At 43.4% G+C, this 19,495-nt stretch overlaps 1 protein-coding gene across 1 annotated transcript; it reads right to left on the bottom strand.

Moving 5' to 3' along the window:
• Nucleotides 1-403: 403 nt before the first annotated feature.
• On the bottom strand, nucleotides 404-17,630 carry crip2 (cysteine-rich protein 2). The gene is made up of 8 exons (XM_084014100.1): nucleotides 17,482-17,630; nucleotides 7,302-7,396; nucleotides 4,237-4,294; nucleotides 3,281-3,412; nucleotides 2,593-2,664; nucleotides 2,391-2,485; nucleotides 1,823-1,880; nucleotides 404-1,592 (listed from the first exon to the last, which is right to left on the bottom strand). Exons 1-8 carry the CDS (start codon nucleotides 17,522-17,524, stop codon nucleotides 1,525-1,527), a joined length of 621 nt encoding a protein of 206 aa, XP_083870226.1. The 5' UTR covers nucleotides 17,525-17,630; the 3' UTR covers nucleotides 404-1,524.
• Nucleotides 17,631-19,495: the final 1,865 nt, after the last annotated feature.

Genomic DNA, 19,495 nt, shown 5'->3' with positions numbered 1-19,495 from the left:
TATGCCTTCATAGGACCCCAATAGAATTTATACCAACAAAAAAAAGTTGTTTCATCAAAATGTCATAGGAAGTTGAAGAGACAATCATTTTCATCATCAAGGGAACTATAAATCGGCCAGTGTGCGGTTAACACCTGGCTGAAAGATTAACAAACACCCCGCCTAACTGTTAATGTTTTCCACATGCAGTGCAGAGTCTATCACGGTGCCTTTCTGCCTCATAAAACATGCTGCGTGACACAACGACAGTCGACCTTAGATGAACGAGTCGAGTGATTCATTCAGGGAAAACTCGTGCGAGGCTCTGCTACTGTAATGACGTTTCACAGAAACTAAAGGCGAGTGACACACTGCATTACATATACATTTTCTGCTTTAAATTAAATCAGACAAGAAATCCACAAACGCTCATGACATGTTTGTTTATTGCAATTTATGAACAGACAAAAAGAAATCTGTGAATCAATATTCAACAACACAGACGAAGAGATTCTGAAATATTTATTTGAGGGATTAAAAAGAATGCTGCAGGGCTGAAGTTCTACTAACAGTAAGCCCCGCAGTGTCTCCCTACGATGTACAACAGGTATTAAACAAACACAGTAACAGTCATAAAATAATACTAGGATGCACATTCTTACAGAATGACTTGTCCGCTTTGCTAAGCTAAGCTAAGCATCTGTTTCTGCTAATGGCAACAGCAACAAAAACAACAACCTTCGAATAGCGCGTCATCTCTCGGAAAAGAACAGCAGTGCTATTTCTTTGAAATTAAGAATACTAATCTTGATTGTAGAGATTTATACAGTTTACGTTGACCTTGTTTGACCTCCTTCGTAATCAGTCCCATAAAAAGGGCAGCAGTGCAATGGCTAATTAAATGTAAAGGACTTGATCTGGAGCAATAACTCCATGTTTCTGTTGTGGCAAACCGCAGCCATCCCTCTGCAAGACTTCACCCACATTCTGCCTGGTTTTAAAAATAGAAGCTTGTGTTGTTTATTAGCACATTATCCAGATTCTGTTTGTTATTAGCATATGTTCAAATGAGTTATAAATCATGTAACAGTCGCCTAAAAGTTCCACTTTCCCACCGTTTTACAATATTTTAGGACTTTTTCTTTCTTTCTTTTTTAATAAGGTCAGGCAGCCAAAATGTAAATATGGTGTGCCTGCAGTGCTGGCTGTCAATGCGCTGCACCTCTACCCACAATGCACCTCGAGAATTACTCTCATCATTGTTAAATAAACACACGTCATCCCAAAACAGACATCCTGCTTTCAGGCTACAACATTGAAATGTAAGACCTTCGTGTTTCACATGCATTTACAAACGTGTTGACATTTGGTCATCTAAATCAGATGGGAGCGGGTCAGGCTAGAGGAGAAAAGGGATCAGAAGGCTGTTGGTCTCAGGTATGAACGCAGCGGGTGGGGAGGAGAGAAGAAAGGCTACAAATAATACTGCGGTTGATGGTCGGTGTTGTGGAGAGAAGAGGGGTGAAGCTGAGGGGGGTAAAAGGTTCAAGGCTGGGTCACTGCACTGGGCTCCTTGTCATAGATGTAGCTGCCAACACCGCCAGTGTTCACGCCTGGAAAAACCACAGGGGACAGCAATCGGGTGTCAGGGGGGTCAACAGAGAGGGCGAGACAAGGTGCAGCATGAGCAGGAGAGGCTGCAAAAAAAGCATTTCCTCAAGAAGCCGCCGTGTGCTAGACAATGCAATCGTGTGCCTCGTGGATCAAGTGCTGGCAACATAGTGACATTCTGTTTCAAGTGTAGCTGATAATTGGTGGGTGGACAGCACCCCCTAGCGGTTACCTTTGGGGCCAAAGAGAACGGCATAGCACGGTTTGTGGCAGTAGGGCTGGCCGTCATGCTGGAATGTAAAGAAATACAAACGTTTAAACGGTAAAATGTTACTCTTTCTGTCCCATAAAAAGCCTGTTAATGATAAAGACCTGTTTGACAATGTGAATTAAGTGTTGATGGTTGTTTACCCCGATTATTCAGGATTTTTATAGTGATATGTAATTAAGACTGGACCTTATTCACAGTACATCTCAAAGAAGCAAAATAAAACGGTAGCAAAAATCACCAGAGCACTGCTTTCACTTTTTTCACCTTACCTGCATGTCATCAAATCTTTGCATCCAAATAAGACTTAAAATAAGCTTCTAAAAAGAGTGATACATCGTCCTTAATCGCCCCCTGGTGGCTGACTGATAGATTCAGACTACATTATATTAAGGCTCCCTGTACAGACAGAATATGAGAAACACCTCAGAATATCATCAGCAAGTATGACCTCAATGCTAAAACATAACTAATGATGAACATTAGTGGCATCATAAAAAAATATAATATTTTACAGTATTTTTTTTCTTACCTCCGCGTGGCTGCCAGAAGACAGAGTCTTGCTGCACCTCTCACAGCGCAGACAGGGTCGATGCCAGTCCTTACCCAGTGATGTCACCTTCTCAGCTATCGTGACAAACACACACATACACAACTTTGCAGGTTCACACCTCTTTACTCTCTCCAACGTTTCCCCGTACCTAGTTTTTTCCTTGATGTGTGGAACTACTCACCAAAATACACCTTTTTGTTGCATCGGGGACACAGGTTGGCCTCTCCGGAAAAGGTGGTGATGCTGCCAGCAGCTGAAACACACACACACACACATAAATATGTACTGTAAAATGCGAGAGAATCTATTCAATAAATGACCACTAATCCGTCCAGTTAGGTGTGAAATCCAGTTTGCAAATAATGTTGGTGTAAAAATGTTTTAATTGAGCCAAGGACTGAACAGCGTGCATGTGTTTTTCACATGGGAATTATTGAGTAATCCCCCCAGATACTCACCAAAAAACAAACATATTAAAGGACACATTCAATCCTACGTAAAAGTGAAAACACTTTGAAACAAACTATAAACGTTTAAAACAAAGTATGTAAAATACTGTTTTTTAAAAACTGTAAAAGACAGATCTCCAAACTTTGGCCCCCTCACATTAAAGGTTTTACATCCAGAAACACACACACACACACACACACACACACACACACACACACACACACACACACACACACACACACACACACACACACACACAGTCCCAAAAGACTCTGTAAAGGTTTCTTATCATTGACTCAGCAGCAGCTTCCCTTCCATCCCAAAACGGGTCAAACTCTTCTATTAAAAAGCTTTTTTTATAATTTGCTGATGGATCCACAACTTACAGTGCAAACAGTATGAATACGCTTCTCCTTTACCTTTTGGCGCCACCTTGGGGGCGAAAACTCGCTTCTCCTCAGTCTTGGGTGCCGAGTCCACGCTGGTGGGAGACGGGTTGTTATTGGCTGGAGTCTCGTACACGTAAGAGCCGGCGCCCCCAATGTTCACACCTGGAAAAATAAAAGGCACAGCAGAGGAGGTGAAACGTAACTTTAAAAGAAAATAGGTTCATTTGATGTAAGGCATTGAAAATCTGTAATAAAATGGTATAATTAACGGCCCATGTGTGAATAGTCTGAAATCTACAATCCTTTGGAAGACCTAAAAGACTTATTCTGTGAATAAATGGATAAGATAATCCTTTATTAGTCCCACAGTGGATACATTTACAGGGTTACAGCAGCGAAGAGGATAGTGCAAATAAAGCAGTGCAACATCCATCCATCCATCCATTTTCTACCGCTTATCCTGTATTTAGGGTGCAGTGAAACATATAAAATACAATTAAAAAAATAAAGTGATGAATATATACAGACATGCTGAACTGAATGCATACTAATAATACAAAAAGATGCTGAAATGAATGCATATTTCAATATCTTTTTCGTAATCAAATAAACATTTCTCAACCTCAGTAGCAGGTGTGTCGGTCGAGTTAAAGTAAAATAAAGACAATTGTTTGTTTCCCGATTTTCATTTATTCACTTCTTTTATCCTTTTGTTTATTCTTTAATTTATTAACTGAATATGAATCTATCTTATACATTTCTGACAAACTGAATATTCTAAGCTTTGCAAAGATGGAGCTGTTGTATTAGACTGGGTTATATTGGACCGGTGTAAAGGTAATAAAGTGGCCACTAACGTTTTATTTATTGATGAATAAGTCATTTTTGTCCATACAGAAAGCTCCAAATTAGTCCTGACATGCTGTATGTTGTGTTTAACAGTGTGAATGTGAAGTATGTAATGAATACATGTATATGTACTTTACCTTTTGGCCCAAAGAGGGCAGCATAGCATGGTTTGTGGCAGTAGGGCCGTCCATCGTGCTGTGGGAAAGACAGTAAAACACCATGACACCCAGAATAAAACAAAACCATTCAATAGGCATGTAATTGAAAAAAGCCCTTATGACGCAAATGGGAAAAGCTTATTTTCTGACATCATATATTTTGGTTTTGGAGAGGACAGGGAAACATTGTGTCCAAAAACGGATACACGCTTCTTTTTTCCATCTCAACACATAATAATGACGCCGTCTGTATCCAAGAAACAGGACTCGGTTGAGGAGTCCAGCAATTAGTCTGCACCCCACGTGAAGGTCTGCCACTTGAGGGGACTAAGACATAGATGGCTTGCCGCTGATGCATGCTGGGAATGTGGCGGTCACTGCAGGAGCATGTGACCAGCTTGGAGATCAGGACTGAGGCACTGGTCCAGAGCCCGATGCCCATAGAAGAGAAGAACCAGGGCGAATGCCACGGGCAAGATGCCAGGCCCTGGGTGGTAAAGGGAAAAACATGCCACCACAGAAGGGACATACGACCCACAATCCCTTCTGCCTTGGCCACCTGAGCTCCTATTCCTTCAAGAAGACCGAGTGGCAGAAAAAAAGGATAGTCCTTCTCTCACCTTTTTAATAATGCATCAACTGTGACAGGATCGGCCGCCGGTAAAGCAGCCGTGCACTCCTCTCACACTTCCTGTTTGACATTCATGAGACCCATGAAGGTCTGGAGGCCGCTGCCGTGACTAAGCACTGATTACTTTCTCAGGACCGGACACACAGGGCTTCATTGTCGAGTGAACTGAGGGGTCTGTTAACAGCTTGCCGTACAGTATCCCTGTTGCTCTGGATGTGAGGCAGAGGGTCCCTAAAAATGGATTATCCATAGCTGCACAGCCCACTTCCCACATCCTGACATTTAAATCTGTTTTCCCCATGTTTTCTTTCCTGACCTCATGGTAATCTGTGCCCCATAGCTCCAACTTCTGGTCTCTGCTGGGATTCAGTCCCTGAACAAGAGATCTGAATGTTTTTCCTTCTTGAATTGTATCATTTGAAACATTTTTAGAGGACTAAAGAAGTGTAAGCATCCAGTATATTTTATTGTAATAAACATGCTGTTTCCTTAAGGGGAAGTCTGGCTCTCTGCCACCGGCCTCGGGAAGCTGCTGCCCTCATTCTGGCCACAGACGACAGGCCGCTGTCCTTTTTAAAGAAGCAGCCGGTATTTCTCCTAGGGTCGTAACCTTTTGCATACCGAGCATGAGATGACATTAAACAGCCTCCCCAGCAAAACCACAGTCCCTTTCTATGATTATTTATTTATTTATTTTATACGTCTCTCAGCCTCACTCTGTTTCCATGACGATGATGGAGTATTGAGTTTTTGCCTACCAAAGTCAGACTCGTGGCACAGTGCTGCAGCCCAGGGCAGGATTTGGATGCTGTCCATAGAGAGAGAGAGGTAGAGAGACAGAGAGAGAGAGAGAGAGGATGGTGGGCTGAGAGAGCGTGGGGCCTTGTGTGACTCCATTGCTGTAATCATGCAGAGATTAAACAGCACAGCAGCATCCTTTGGGGTCTGCGGGGGTCGGGGGACATTTCTTTTTGTATCCAAAGGCGCTGCGATCACATCCTCTTTGTGTTGAGAAAGGAGAGGGTGAGACTCGAATCATCGGCTGGGTCAGGGAAGGGATCTAACCTCCGTCTATATTGAGACGCGATACCGCGGTGTGATTACGCAACAGAGAGGAAAAACGGCAACTCATCCAGTAACGCTCACGGGGAGTTAAAATTCCCACAAGGACGATTTCAGCTTGACAGATGCAACAAGAAACAGAACGAGGCGTGCACTGCAATTTCCTGCACAAAAAATGCACAAGATATGTGAAGTGACAGGAAAGAGCTTCATATCTCTGGTCACTGAAAAACACTGGAAATACCCTGTTCTGGTCTAAAGGCCCGGTCACACCAGGTTTAAAAAAAACCCCTTAAATATCATCCGTGGATTCACTCATCGGTATGAAGTTTGACTAAGCAAAATATATTTTTTGCCAAAGTTGACCAATAACAAACTGTCTGAATTGTGCTGCCTTTTGGAGGAACACAGCTACTTATTAGCTTAAAGTCGGCATTAGCTACTTCTCTTTATTCAAATATGCACAATCCTAAAATTAGTCCATTAGTCCAAATATGTCCATTTTGAGGAACTGATGCTACCGCCTGCCGGGGTGGCTACTAGCATGTTAGCGGCTACAGTAGCTCACAAATTAGCAGTGGTCATTGTCCCGTGTGTGGACAATCGTAGACTATCCAGGACTTTAATTTCTCATAGTTTTAAACACAAAAACAAGACTAATGTCTTAAAACCACATTTTTTAAGACATTAAAAATGAACGCTTTTTCATTGAGGATCCACTGAAGTCAATAAGTGACCGGCAGCACTAGCTTCCCCCTTTTTTTTTGTTAGATCTCATAACAACAATCATTGAACTGTAAAGAACAAAATGACACGAGGCTGGTGGTCAGTAAATAGAACTTGCATTAACAGAGAGAGAATAAGAGCCTTTTGGTGGACGCGTGTTGCTTCCCAGCATCACTGAGTGGATATAATGTGGGCATGAATGACCTCAGTGGGAAGTGAACTCCCACTACCCCGGGGCAACGTTGGTGACGGGCTCCATTCACACAGCTACTATACAGGCTAGAAAGAGTCCATATCATTGCCCCAGTTACAGAGCTCAAATCCATATCTCCCCCCTTATCACTGGTGTACTGAGGTGTCTTTAACCAAGAAACTGAATCAAACACTTGTTCAATCATTTACCAGTTTTAGAGACTCTTTGCTAGTTTAATGTAATAATTAATACAATTTAAAAATTGAAATAAATGAATGGGTAGTGGAGCAGAAAGACCACTAGCTTCCTATGAAATGTAGTACTAAAGCATTAAATGGAAGCACGAGAGATAAAAAATAAATAAATTGAGAGACATTGGACTCCAGCTGTGATTGGACAGTGTTGTTCTGCTCCTGATGGCGTCTTACTGACCTCGGCGTGGCCTCCAGCGTTCAGGAGCTTGTTGCAGCGGTCACACTTGAGACACATCTTGTGCCAGTCCTTCCCCAGCGATGACACCTTTTCAGCTGCACAGGAGAGACAAAAGCAGCATTTATAATCACACGTCAATACGAACAACATTCAATGTGGCGTTCCAATTCGCTCATCGCAGAGAGGAGCGTCGTCCCCCTCGCCGCTTCGCTCCGCAGAATAATCATTAGCTTGTGTTGCATCTCTGGGCTGCTGTGCCCTTGGGGGGGGGGGGACTCTTGTCACTGTGCCAACCTGGTAAATGTGGGTGGGGGACACTGGGAATGCCTGTGTGCCATCACAAGACGTAGTGATGATGTCATCGTGGGATAGACGGACAATGGAGTGAGTCCCAGTCCAGCTGCAGCAGCGGGGGGTGTCCCCTTTGTGTCACCCCTCCCCCCCAGTTTACAGTAGAACCCATCCTGCTGCTCCCAGACCAGACAAGCGAGGGAACCCTAATTATACCCTTTCCAATAATAAATCTCTGCAGCTTCAACACAATGAACCCCAAGGAGTCATGCAGGCAGCAGGAGGAAGCACCTTCTCTTATCAAGGCAGGGCACAAATAGCCGGATACCGGGGTCTGTTTCCTACATGCCCCCAGTCAAAAGCACACTCACAAGAATATGTGCAGACATACAGACGATTACTTCCTCTCGCTAGCTGCTTTCCCAGCTGTACCATAACTGCAGTCACATTCCTGCACATTCCTACTAATTTGTCCCCGAATAAAATATAATAATACCTTAAGACTAAATATGGACCTGATGAAAAGGATAACATGACGATTGCAGACTTTTCACAAACCAGTCTGACACTTTTAGCTTCAATAATACCACACTTCTTGAGAAATAAACAGCATTGCATATCTTGCATGAGCCGTACCTAACATACCCAAACAATGCTTTTTATTTGGAGCTACTGTGCTTGGAGGGATCGTAGCAGCTTTTCTGTTGTTGTACTCCCTTAATGAATTGTGTATTATTCTTTTCATCTCTGAAAAGAATTCCTTTCTTCCGTTTCTTCCTGACACTAAAAAACAGAGACAAATGGCCAACAACGAGGCCCTGGAGAGCAGCTATGACCTCCGTCCCATTAACACTTGAGAGCAGAGGAATGCTGACTTACCGGAAACTTTAAATCACCCTTAAAAGATACTGTCAATCACAGTAAAAAGCCAACAATACATCTTTTAAACTCAATAATCCGCTCTTAACCCTTAAGAAAACAGGGTCACACAGTTGTCACAAACACTGGAATTATCCTTCCACAGCTTTATCCTCGACTTGTAAGTGACACAGTTGTGCACATTTGACAGAACTTGCCGATTTCCAAAAGTTTGTTTTTTGTTACAAAAAAAACATTTAAAAATGATTTTAAATAATGTTAATCAAATTCTGAATAAAATGTATGATCTTAAAATGGTACTAAAACATACAGGAATCTGTTAAACAGATATTTTTGATGGTGTCCAAGATAAGACATCTTTTTATAGTGAACATCCTCTTTTACTGCCTAATTAAATCAGATGATCATGAATCATGTGGTTTCCCTTCTAAATACATTGTAAACATGTATTTCTGTATCCCGTGTTTTCTCGATCTGTCTCTGTTTTTCACTCTTCTAACAGCGAGCTAGACAGCTTTTTCAAGTCACTTATATTAATCCTATCATCCCTACTGGCTCATCACAGCCTGAACGTGTGTCGGATTGCCGGGTTCGTAAAGTAACAGAGGAGGTCAAATAAAGTAAATTATACGTTCCTTTTAAACACCTTCATGTGCTGTTTAAAGAGAGAATGAAAGGAACCAGCAGGAGCTTAAGACACCTCCTGACACCTCTAGTGTTAAGTGAGTCCTCAGTGAATGTAGACAAACCAGACAGATCTGGTGATCTGTGAGTGGGAACAGAGCACCTGTATGTCCTCATTCCTCTGTGACTGTGTGGAGTAACAGTAACAGTAAAAAAGTCCACCGTTTTAAAGGGCAGCTGTTATTGTAAGCGGGGGGAGCCTGTTGGTCTGCATTATGTGACGTGGGAGTTAAAGGGAGTAGGGGATCTGCCTCTGGTCCAGATGTTCATACCCCCCACCAGCTACCAGCATGGCCCTTTCGTACTGTACAGCCTCACTTCACTGAAATAAAGCTAGAAAATGTGCATTTTGGGTGCATGCAATGTTGAAAACAAGAAAATTGGGAGCGACAGCTAGCCATCTCCCAAAATAGTCAACATGTGGGAACAAATTAGGCAACTGAAACACCACCGAGTCCTCTTTTACCTCGTCACGGCAACAACCCGAGGATAAAAACGCACCCTCTTGTGTAAACAAGCGAGCTCCTGTTCACGTCAACATCGATGAGGATGTGCCAAATCCGTCTAGCCAATCTGTTTTCCCTCTCACGACAGCCTCGCTCACAAGCACACATCAAAAAGGATTCCCCTGTGGTTCTGTGTAAACAGTGAGACAGCTTTGGGAAAACACTGTTGAAGATTGTACTATTCACCCGACGCTGGCGTCTGCTGGAAACCTGCTGACATGCCCAAATCTTCACAAACGGCATAGATTTACTGTGAGTGTGGCTGCTGTTGAGGATGGGATCTGTGAAGTAAATGGATGACGAAAGAAAATACTTACGAATGTGGTTGAAACTCTGTAATAGCAATCTACTTTCAATGACTATAACATGCAAAAATGATGACGTTAGTGTTTGATTTCTTTTGTGTTAAAATATCTGAGCATTTGCTGCATTTCCAGAAAACCTCTGGATTTGCGGGACTTTTTTTTTTTTTTTTTTTTTTTTTAAAGCAAAATGATATAAATGGTCTTTGTTTATATAAAAGTACCGACTGGCTGGCGATGCTTTCTGCAGGAAATGTTGAGCTCCAGCTCTGAGAATGCCCCAAAAAAAAAAAAAAAAACGGTGCCGGTCAGAGGTCATCACCATAACCATATGATACCTACACCACTGTAAGCCGCTTAACTTCATTTGTAAATTCCTGGTCTAAGCTCTTCAGTGTGCAGTCGGCTTCTCTGATTGCATTGTCAATATGGTTTAAATCACAGAGGCAACCTGCTGCTGACTCCTCTCCTCTCTGATGTAGCCTCCCGGTAGCTTGTTTCAACGATGGAACAGAACATTAATAGAAGGAAAGGAGGCTTGAAAGTGTTATTATGAAGAGGTGTGTGTGTGTGTGTGTGTGTGTGTGTGTGTGTGTGTGTGTGTGTGTGTGTGTGTGTGTGTGTGTGTGTGTGTGTGTGTGTGTGTGTGTGTGTGTGTGTGTGTGTGTGTCAACAAGACCCACAACGATTGCTGTTAAGAGCTTGCATTACTGTCATGAAGAAGCACAACTTGGTGAGTTGGTGTACAAATAAAACTCTTTGCTACCTGATGTGCATAAACACAACTGCAGCTGTGGTTCTCCTCCCACCTCGGCACAGTGAAGTTGATTTGGTGCCAGGAAATGACCAAACAGGCTCGACCTCACAAAAAAACTAAAGTTGACATGACACCCAACCAAAAAGGGCATTGCAACAGCATTGCCACTGGCTTTAAACTGGCAGGAAATTAAGGAGCAACATTTCATCTAAGTACAACACTTTGTGCCAGTCAAAACTAAAGGGGTGAGTCAGTGACTTAGGTGCTTTTACGTAAATGGAAAAAGCATTTAAATTGTGAATAGCTCACGCTTTCCAATTTAAAAAGGTCAGACATATTCACACTCTATACCACGCTGAGTTAGGCCATAATGCACAAAGACACACTTACTAATGAGAATGCACCGTTTTCCCTCCCACGTTAAAGCTTTTTCTACTGTACTTACAACATATTATGCGTGACATCAGCCCATAAGACACATATTTAGAAAGACATCAAATAAGCATTTGATGGGCAGAGATCCTTAATTGAGCCAAACTTTATTCCTAAGAAATTGGAGTCATAAGACATCTTATGCAAAGGGTAAAAACAGCAAACATCAAATGGGTTATTTGAACACTTCATGTGATGTTCCACTCAGTAATGACCCATTCTGCCTGTAAAGATAGAGGTACATCAGACAACTTCAAGCTGCTCATAACGCCATTTATTTTGTTATTCCTGTGACATGATTCACTTGCACTTTAGATCCCATTAAGAGTGAATCCAATTATGCTCCTCGTCCAGAACTGCAAAAAAGAAACACTGTAATTGGACAGAACATTAAGCTGCACAACCTTTAACAAGGGGTCTGCAGAGGGAAGAATGAATGGCCAATTTGTCCGAATGACTTCATTGTGGTTGTTAATCGTCAACAGTGACAGGGAAGCTGTACCCAAACACCAGAGCTGACTGAGATTCATCATTTCTGTCTTACTTAAAGTCAGTCAAAGCAGATCAACAAGCAGGAATGGACATTTCTATCGCTAAACTCTCAGCATGCGACTAGGCAGGAATGTATGCCAAAGGGGGGGGGGGGGGGTTGGGCTCTGAAATCTGGTGTGGGTGCTCTCTTATCACTCAATAATTCGATCGGAGGGGGGGAACGGGGGTAAGTGAGATCAAATCAGCAGCAGCTGTAAAGGCTGCTGTTTCCGGTTCAAAGGCCTTTACACACCAGGGGGTCGTGACCAATGAGAGGCAAGGAAATGGCTGTGAATACATTGCATGAAAACTATTCACACCAGCAGGGATGCAAACTTATCACAGTGGCAACACTTTTTCAATAAAAAGGTTTGAATAAATTCTCGCTAACATCCTATCGATGTGCACATAAGAAAAATGCCCTTTTGACCCTTGTAGATCACAAGATCAAAAAATCAATCATCTGTTCTTCCTGTAAAACATTATATGATGTATGACATTCATGATGTAAACACTGTTGTTGCAAATATCTCTAAATCACGGTCGGCTGGGTTTCTATTCTGTTGCACCCTCGGGGGGGAAACGTGGACCCATCTGCTCGGCTCGTCCTACAATGACGCCGTCCAAAACACACTCATAAAACCAACACACATAAAACACACTACCCATCCTCGTTCTCATTCCCCCCTCCCGACAGGCTTCTGTCGTAGCAGTTAGATAACTGCACGTCCTAATAAACACCATACACCTGACTGGCTGGCTGACTGGAGGCCCAGAAGGCAAAGCAGGATACAAACGTGGGAAGTGCATTTAGGGAAGAAAAAACAACAACTCATATCTGAAGAAAGGAAAAAACAAGCAGCCTGCGTTTCCTTCCCCGCATCCTTTTTCTATTCTGTTCTCTGGAGTGCAAACACCCTCAAGGACTTGTGACCTTTTACTAAACTTAAAAGACAATTGCCATTCAGTCAGGGCACAGAGGCATTCAGCCTCACCAAGGGAAGTGACTGAAGGACTTTTCAACTTGTGGAAACCTACAGCATTGTCTTTTCCTGTGTGGTGGGACAATTAAAAAAAAAAAACCCGGCAGCGATGTGTTAAACATTAGAATTGATCTGTTCAGGGTGCTCACAGTAGCGGTGCAGGGTGGGGATGCTAAAGAGCCGCTAGGAAACATGCATGTGGATCCGTCTCCTCCTGTGGCTGATGCAACCCCGTGGCAAAACTTAGCTCTGGAGGTCGTCTGTCGCCTCAGCCAAGGCGAGGTTTCCTCCCCAGGCTCTCTCCCGTTCTCCCCCCTCGCCCCCCTTCTCCCTCTGTGAATAAAAGAGGCCGACCTCGTGAATCCTGCTGGCTGACGTAAATGGGCTGCAGTTAACTCACATCCTGTCTGCGCTGGTCAGAGGAGCCGCAGGCGAAGGGCTCTCTCCACAGTCCCTCCCTAAACCCCCGGGCCCACTTTGCCCCCCATGCCGCGTCTCATATCTAACCGGTCAGGACACTGCGTCCCAGACTTCACACATATCTGCATTAGCAGCTCCCAGAGTAGTGGACCATGTCTTCTTAAGGGGGAAGCAGGACTAGCATCACTAGAATGGCAACTTCAGATGGAGCCTATGTAATTGGCTAATCGGCCCTTTAGGGGCCATCTGACGGATGCATAACATGTGTAAAGTCTTATGAAATAAAATTGCACATGGTTCAGTGTAAAAATTTGCTTCAAAGACGAAGAGTTAAAGTCAGAATCCATAACAGCTGTGCTTACTGGTGGTGGTACTGGCAAGTGCTTTCTAATCATACAGTCCCAGTGTGACGTTCACATGGACACCAGTGTTGACCACTTCAGCCACTCAGAAACACTGTTGCATGGTTTTAATAAAGAAGAAGACGAGGTCTGACTAGACAGATCTAATGAAATCCAACGGTGTCTGCCACATCACTTGTACCGGCTTTTCCCTGCCCCATCATGTCCACCGTTTTCTGTTTCCATGGGGAAAGATCAGTTACCACCAAACGCGATACCGATGTCTTACTCGCGCGATGATCAGTTGTGTTTATTTGTGTAAGTTGTGTAAGTCCCAAAAAAGGTGTTCAGTCTGAGTTCATTGAGCTGTAGGGACTGTGGTTTACTACAGTGGCATGAGCCCAAAGGAAACAATTTTGTTGTGAATTATTTGCATTATATGGATAAAAAAGGTCACCCGAAGTAACTACACAATGACGACGATTTGTAAAAAGTCATAAGTCATGATTTGTTAGGTCTGTCAGCAAGACGATAAGCAAACAACTTTTAAAATGCTTTTTTTCTAAATGGACTTCTGGTTGATCGAAAGTGGGCTATGCTAACATTACACGCTATACATGTGGCCACTTTAACGTATTCCACCTCACGCTATGTACTCTAATCAGTTTGTTTAAGTTGCATTTGCCATCTTTGGTGGATAACTCTCTTGTGAAGCTTGATAAGCTGTTGCCCTCCGCCGTTCTTCCGTTGCCAAACCGCACGGACTTCAGTCCTCGTCGGTTACAAACCGCCAGTCTTTATCTGCAATTTAGGATTATGTGCCATTTTTCAGTCTACTTTTTTTTTTACATTTTCACAAAACCTCTGGTTTAATTCTAGCTCATCTTTGTCTGATTTGCTTGTTGTGTTTGGTACAATATGCTTCCAGTAAAAACTTTCAGGGTCTTTACTGGAAGGCCAATAACATCATCAGGATTAGAAGTTTAAAGTGTGAGACATTTGGATGAACTGGAGACAACTTTGTTCCTTTGTGCTCATTCTGCTGCAAGGTGATACTGATTCACCTGTGTTAGGCAGGAAGGGGGGGGGGGGGGGGGTAGCCTTTCAGCACCAAGCTTAATGCCACCTCCATTGGGGGGGGGGGGGGGGGGGGGGGGCATATTTGTGCCCCAAAAAAGGCAGAGAAAGCTGCACAGAAGCTGGCAGGTTATGCAATGGCAGCGAGCGGGAGGCAACGACTCAAGGAATGATGTTACATAACGGACGAGGCACATTCACACAGCCCACTGGGCAGCCGAGTGGAAAACACGGCACTCTGGAGGAGGGGAAGAGTGAGAAAGTAGGTATTGTGTGGATGTTTGGGGTAAAAGCGGGATAAAAAAAGAAAGAAGAGGAGGTGTGTGGGAAATGTAGTGCCGGGCTGAGAGGAAGACGGTAATTCCGCCTCGCTGGAAGCAACGAACGTGCGCCGAGACAAAAAGAGCTTTGTGTGAATAGAGATGTCGTTTCTCATTATAATGCATGAGGCGCTTTGAGTGTCCCGTTTAAATAAAGGCGAGTCATCTCACCCTATTTCCCCCTCTTGGTGCTTCTAGTTTGGGAAGAGGGATTCAAGGCCTGAGGGCAGGGCAAGTGGCCCCAAAGAAGAGGAAAAGAGGATTTTGCGACAGAGTCTCGTCTATTCACGCAGCTGCAGAAAAGATGCGATTTGTCATGCGCAGGATGTTATGCGTGGAGTCCGGAGCCGACAGGGATTTAGCGAGACATGCTGTGTTGCGTCCCGCATGGCCTCCACTGGGGCTCGTCACATGTCAGCCAATAGTCCCCGGTGAATTCTAAGCATCTCCGTACTACAGGGACTAACAGATGTGACGTGAAGCCGCAACGTGGACTCCGGGAATTTGAATTTGGCCGAGCCCTCAATTACAAAGTAACATTTCACATTCACACCAGCAACAAGCAATGGTTTCCTTTTTTTTCCTCTTTTCCTTTTTGCTCCTGTTTATTCGGATTTCTGAAAAGAGAACAGCACCAGTCAACACGTGCACTTAATGGTAATGAAATTGAACTGCTCATCCCCGGTAAAACAGCTGTTCATTAAAGTAACGAACGGAAAATCAAACCAAAAGAATTTCCCTCCAAACCTGTGGTGCGCCGCTGCCATAAGAAATTACGTTTTCTTTTCTTTTCAGAAGTAAATAAGAGGAGGATCCAATTTGGTGACACCAGCTGGAGGACCGGGTGGGTAACTGCAGGGTGGGCCAATTAGTGCTTTATATAGCTAGACCACAAGAAGAAGAAAAATAGGATGGTGGGGGAAAAAAAGACAATTTTCTCTATCAATCACACATGTCCTGATGTACATCAGAAGCGTTTTACACTCTTATTGGTGGAAATGTTCTGCAGACCTGAAAAATGATTTGTGGCGTCTCTGGAGAGCTGAGAGGAGGGTGTACGTAGGTGGAGCTCCTGATACAGTATCTGAATCCACCCCGACTGACGTAGGTTTCACAGCCTCCCTTTGCTTAAACTTTGACGTCGTCATTAACAACCCTCCCTCACTTTCTCCGTCCTCCACGGTTCGACGCGTGCAGCCAATTCCAGCCATGATGGTTCATCATCCCGCTCTCCACCCAATAAGACACACCCCGGCCAAATATAACTCCACCAGGCTGGATCTCAGTATGTTACATAAAGATAAAAACAACAACAACAACATGCATCACAGAGGAGCTGCGACTCGCTCGAACACTCAGACATGCATCCAATCAGGATTGGAGCAAATTAAATCTTGTTTTGCGCGGATATTTATTCCATGCCAGCGACTCTCGGGACCCATAGGACGGAGCTGCAGCTGTGGCGTTCTCTGCTCTGCTCCCGTTACATAAGAGGACTTCCATCCACTCACATAATTGATTTTGACCCCCGTGACAGCTCTGATGCATGCTGTGAAGTGGACGAAAAGATCAGCGCCCAAGAACACATTTTTTTTGGTTCCAAATCATAAACACAGGATTACTCAGGGAACAGGACGGCAGTGTGTTCCCTAAAAATACACTGAATGTGATGTAAAATGTGTGTTGTGATGTAAAATGTGTGTTCATCTTCACGACCCGAGCTCCTTCAAACCCTCTGCTTTGCTCTTCTTATCCGTGTACACTTCATGCACCTGTTATAGTAAGAACAAGATGCCCAAAGTGGGCGTTTTTGTTTTTCCTTCATCTTTGTTTACAAGGATGCAAGAGATGCACATTTGCATGTTTTTCATCTCACTGAGGCAGCATGATGTTGCCGTGCTCCTCCGTGAGTGGGCAATCTCAGCATATGGCAGGTCTGCACTCTTGGCAAGGACCGCCGTCAGCAACCCAACTGCCGAGCTTGGATATTTACCAAACACAACAAATTAAAAATGGCACAGATCAGCGTCAAAATAAGATAAATCATTTATCCAGTTCGAGTGCAGACCTGGCATGTTTTCTTTCATGTACCCTGAAAGCATAATATACAGTATATTGTATATTGAAATATTTGCTCTTAGAGCTTTTGTTTACATTGACTTTACTCCCCACCCCCTCCCCAACAGTTTGCCTCTGTGAATCATTTACATTGCCAGCTACTATTTCCCTAAAAAAGGAAAAAGAAAAGAAAAGCCTAATCTAAGGAATGCTATGGTCTTTATTTTTGTGAGAAATTCCTTTTTTTCATAAAACCCATAAAGTCGTATTGATATCTGTGGATACAATATTAGGCTGTCAAATATTCAAATACTTTTAATATCATACTGTGTGTTGAGATATTGTTCAAAACAACATCAAGAACTTCATATAAAAAGTAGGTATTTTTAGTAAATTCTGTAACTCAACATCTTCCAATAAATGGGCACGATATGGCTTCATATCCGAATACACTAGCTATTCATGAAACGTGTAAATGACAACAACAAAAAAGTGTGTAAAACACGTTCCCACACAATACGTCGACCTTCGGGCATCACACCATCGTGACCCTAATAAAAGTAATGTGGGCACAAACAAAAAAGCGTGAAAACACTCACCGAAATACACCGTCTTGTCACATTTGGGGCACTTTGAAGCCATGTTGCCGCGGGTCGAGTGAAAGTGGTGGTTTGTGTTTGTCCGCGGCTGCAGCAGCGTCTCTCGGCTCGTCTCTCCGCAGCAAGTGTCCCCCGTTCCGCTCACAGAAGCCGGGAGCTTCTATTGAATCAACGGCTCCCATTAGCATAACTCCGCCCACTACGCGATGCCCGCCCTCCGAGCCGAGCCCCCTTCACGTGTTGTAGGAAATGTCACGACTTCACAGCGAACATTCAAGATACATTAGCCCTTTAGCAGCTAGCTGTTGGGGGGGAAAGGCAACTGTAACTCTCAAATTGACTTTAATTTGGCCAATTAAATGAGGCCATTTAATTTTTCTGTATCGTCTTATTATTTCTTTAAGCATTTTATACTGCGTTAATTGTGATTTTATAGCTTTTTTTATATATATTTTTATATTTTCTCCGATAGTGAGCCTAATACTCTCTTAATATCCCATCTAAAACATGACAGGGTTATGTTCGTGTATGTGTATTTATCCATTTTGTTAATACTTAAGTGCTTTTCTGTGTTATAAGATGCCCTTAGACTGGGATCGACATCATCAACTCCCAAAGTACTTTATTCAGTCAGGTTTTAGGAAGTGTCCCAGTTAGGATGCTTGTGCATAATATGCAGCAGGATAGAGAGACACATTATGAATTAAAAGTAACAGAATTGTTCTATTGGGTTTGAAGGTCATTTTAAGGATTTTGACTTAAAACGTTGCAATTTTACATAATTCTTCACAATTATTAACAATAAATAACTCCTCAAAGGCTTCAAGATAATGTTAAATAATTATTTTATTATTCACACACAGCTTTCGTAGGAACATTTAATTCTTCTGGAATTGTTTGCCCTGTAAAATCATAATGTAAATCACAACTAATGTTCCATCAATTATATTTGTTCACAAATAAAAAGACTTATGACGAACAGTTCACTAATATATATTTTTTTATATATATAAAAGGACGTGAACATTGTAAGGATAAATTTCAGCACCCTAGTTGGCTTTTTATTTCAAGGTGTAAGTTTTACGAGCAGCACTTGAAAGCAGCAGCCTGGTGTCTACTCAGAGCCAGCGCCTAGGCCAGGCGGGAAAGCTTTTTTGAGCAAGTGGTGCCAGCGACACATGCACTCCCACTTCCTTTTTCCCCTCGTTTCCACAAGAGGAGTAGGAGTAGTGTTTGGTTCAATCACAATGCTCTCTTTGAGAGTGAGTGACTCGTAGGAATTTTGTGAGGCAAAGGAAGATGTTGAAACGTGGCTCGGGCGGATCGGCTTTCCAAGAAGACTGGCTGCTGGCTTCGTGACAAATTCGGCCTACTGGGGAGGAGGAACAGAACAGAAAACCGGCTTCCGAATGTCTCACGATCCAGAATGACAAGTCGTTGTTACATTCACTTGTGATGACTAATTAAAAGACTTTATCAGGTGCTGCAGCAGCTCGTCTGCCCCGTTCCACTTCAGAGTGACTGAGGTCATCTCTTTCACACATGGCTGCTGTCTGTTCTGTCTAGTGACACGATGCAGGTCCTGGTGCTCTGATATTTCCCACATCTGTGTCTGAGCTGATTAGCACTCGTTAGCACGCCCGTAACCGCTTCCTCCTTATCACTGAGCTCACTGGTTTGAAAACCCCAAAATAAAAGAAACAATCAGCTTTTGCACTCAACGGCCCCTTAAAGGAAGCAAAACTGCACACTCTTCACTTTTGGGGAGGCAATCCTGGTCAGCATCACTGCCCAAGGAGACGTTGCAGTGTTTCCTCCTTGATGCACAGTCGGAGGAGAGACTCTACCTGCCTCAGTGCGCACAGTGTGCGTTTCACGGAGGACATAAGTTCATTATCGTTCACCTCCAGTTGCTTGCTGTGGTTGCAGGTTTGCCAAACCTCCTGAGAGGAGAGGAGGAGGTCAGATTTACTCCAGAGAAATGGAGACAAAAAGGAGAATGGAAGTGAAAGGG

The sequence above is a fragment of the Eutrigla gurnardus genome (genome assembly GCF_963514095.1).
Source record: "Eutrigla gurnardus genome assembly, chromosome: 7".
Taxonomy (NCBI): domain Eukaryota; kingdom Metazoa; phylum Chordata; class Actinopteri; order Perciformes; family Triglidae; genus Eutrigla; species Eutrigla gurnardus.
This window is presented reverse-complemented; position numbering and strand designations above follow the sequence as displayed.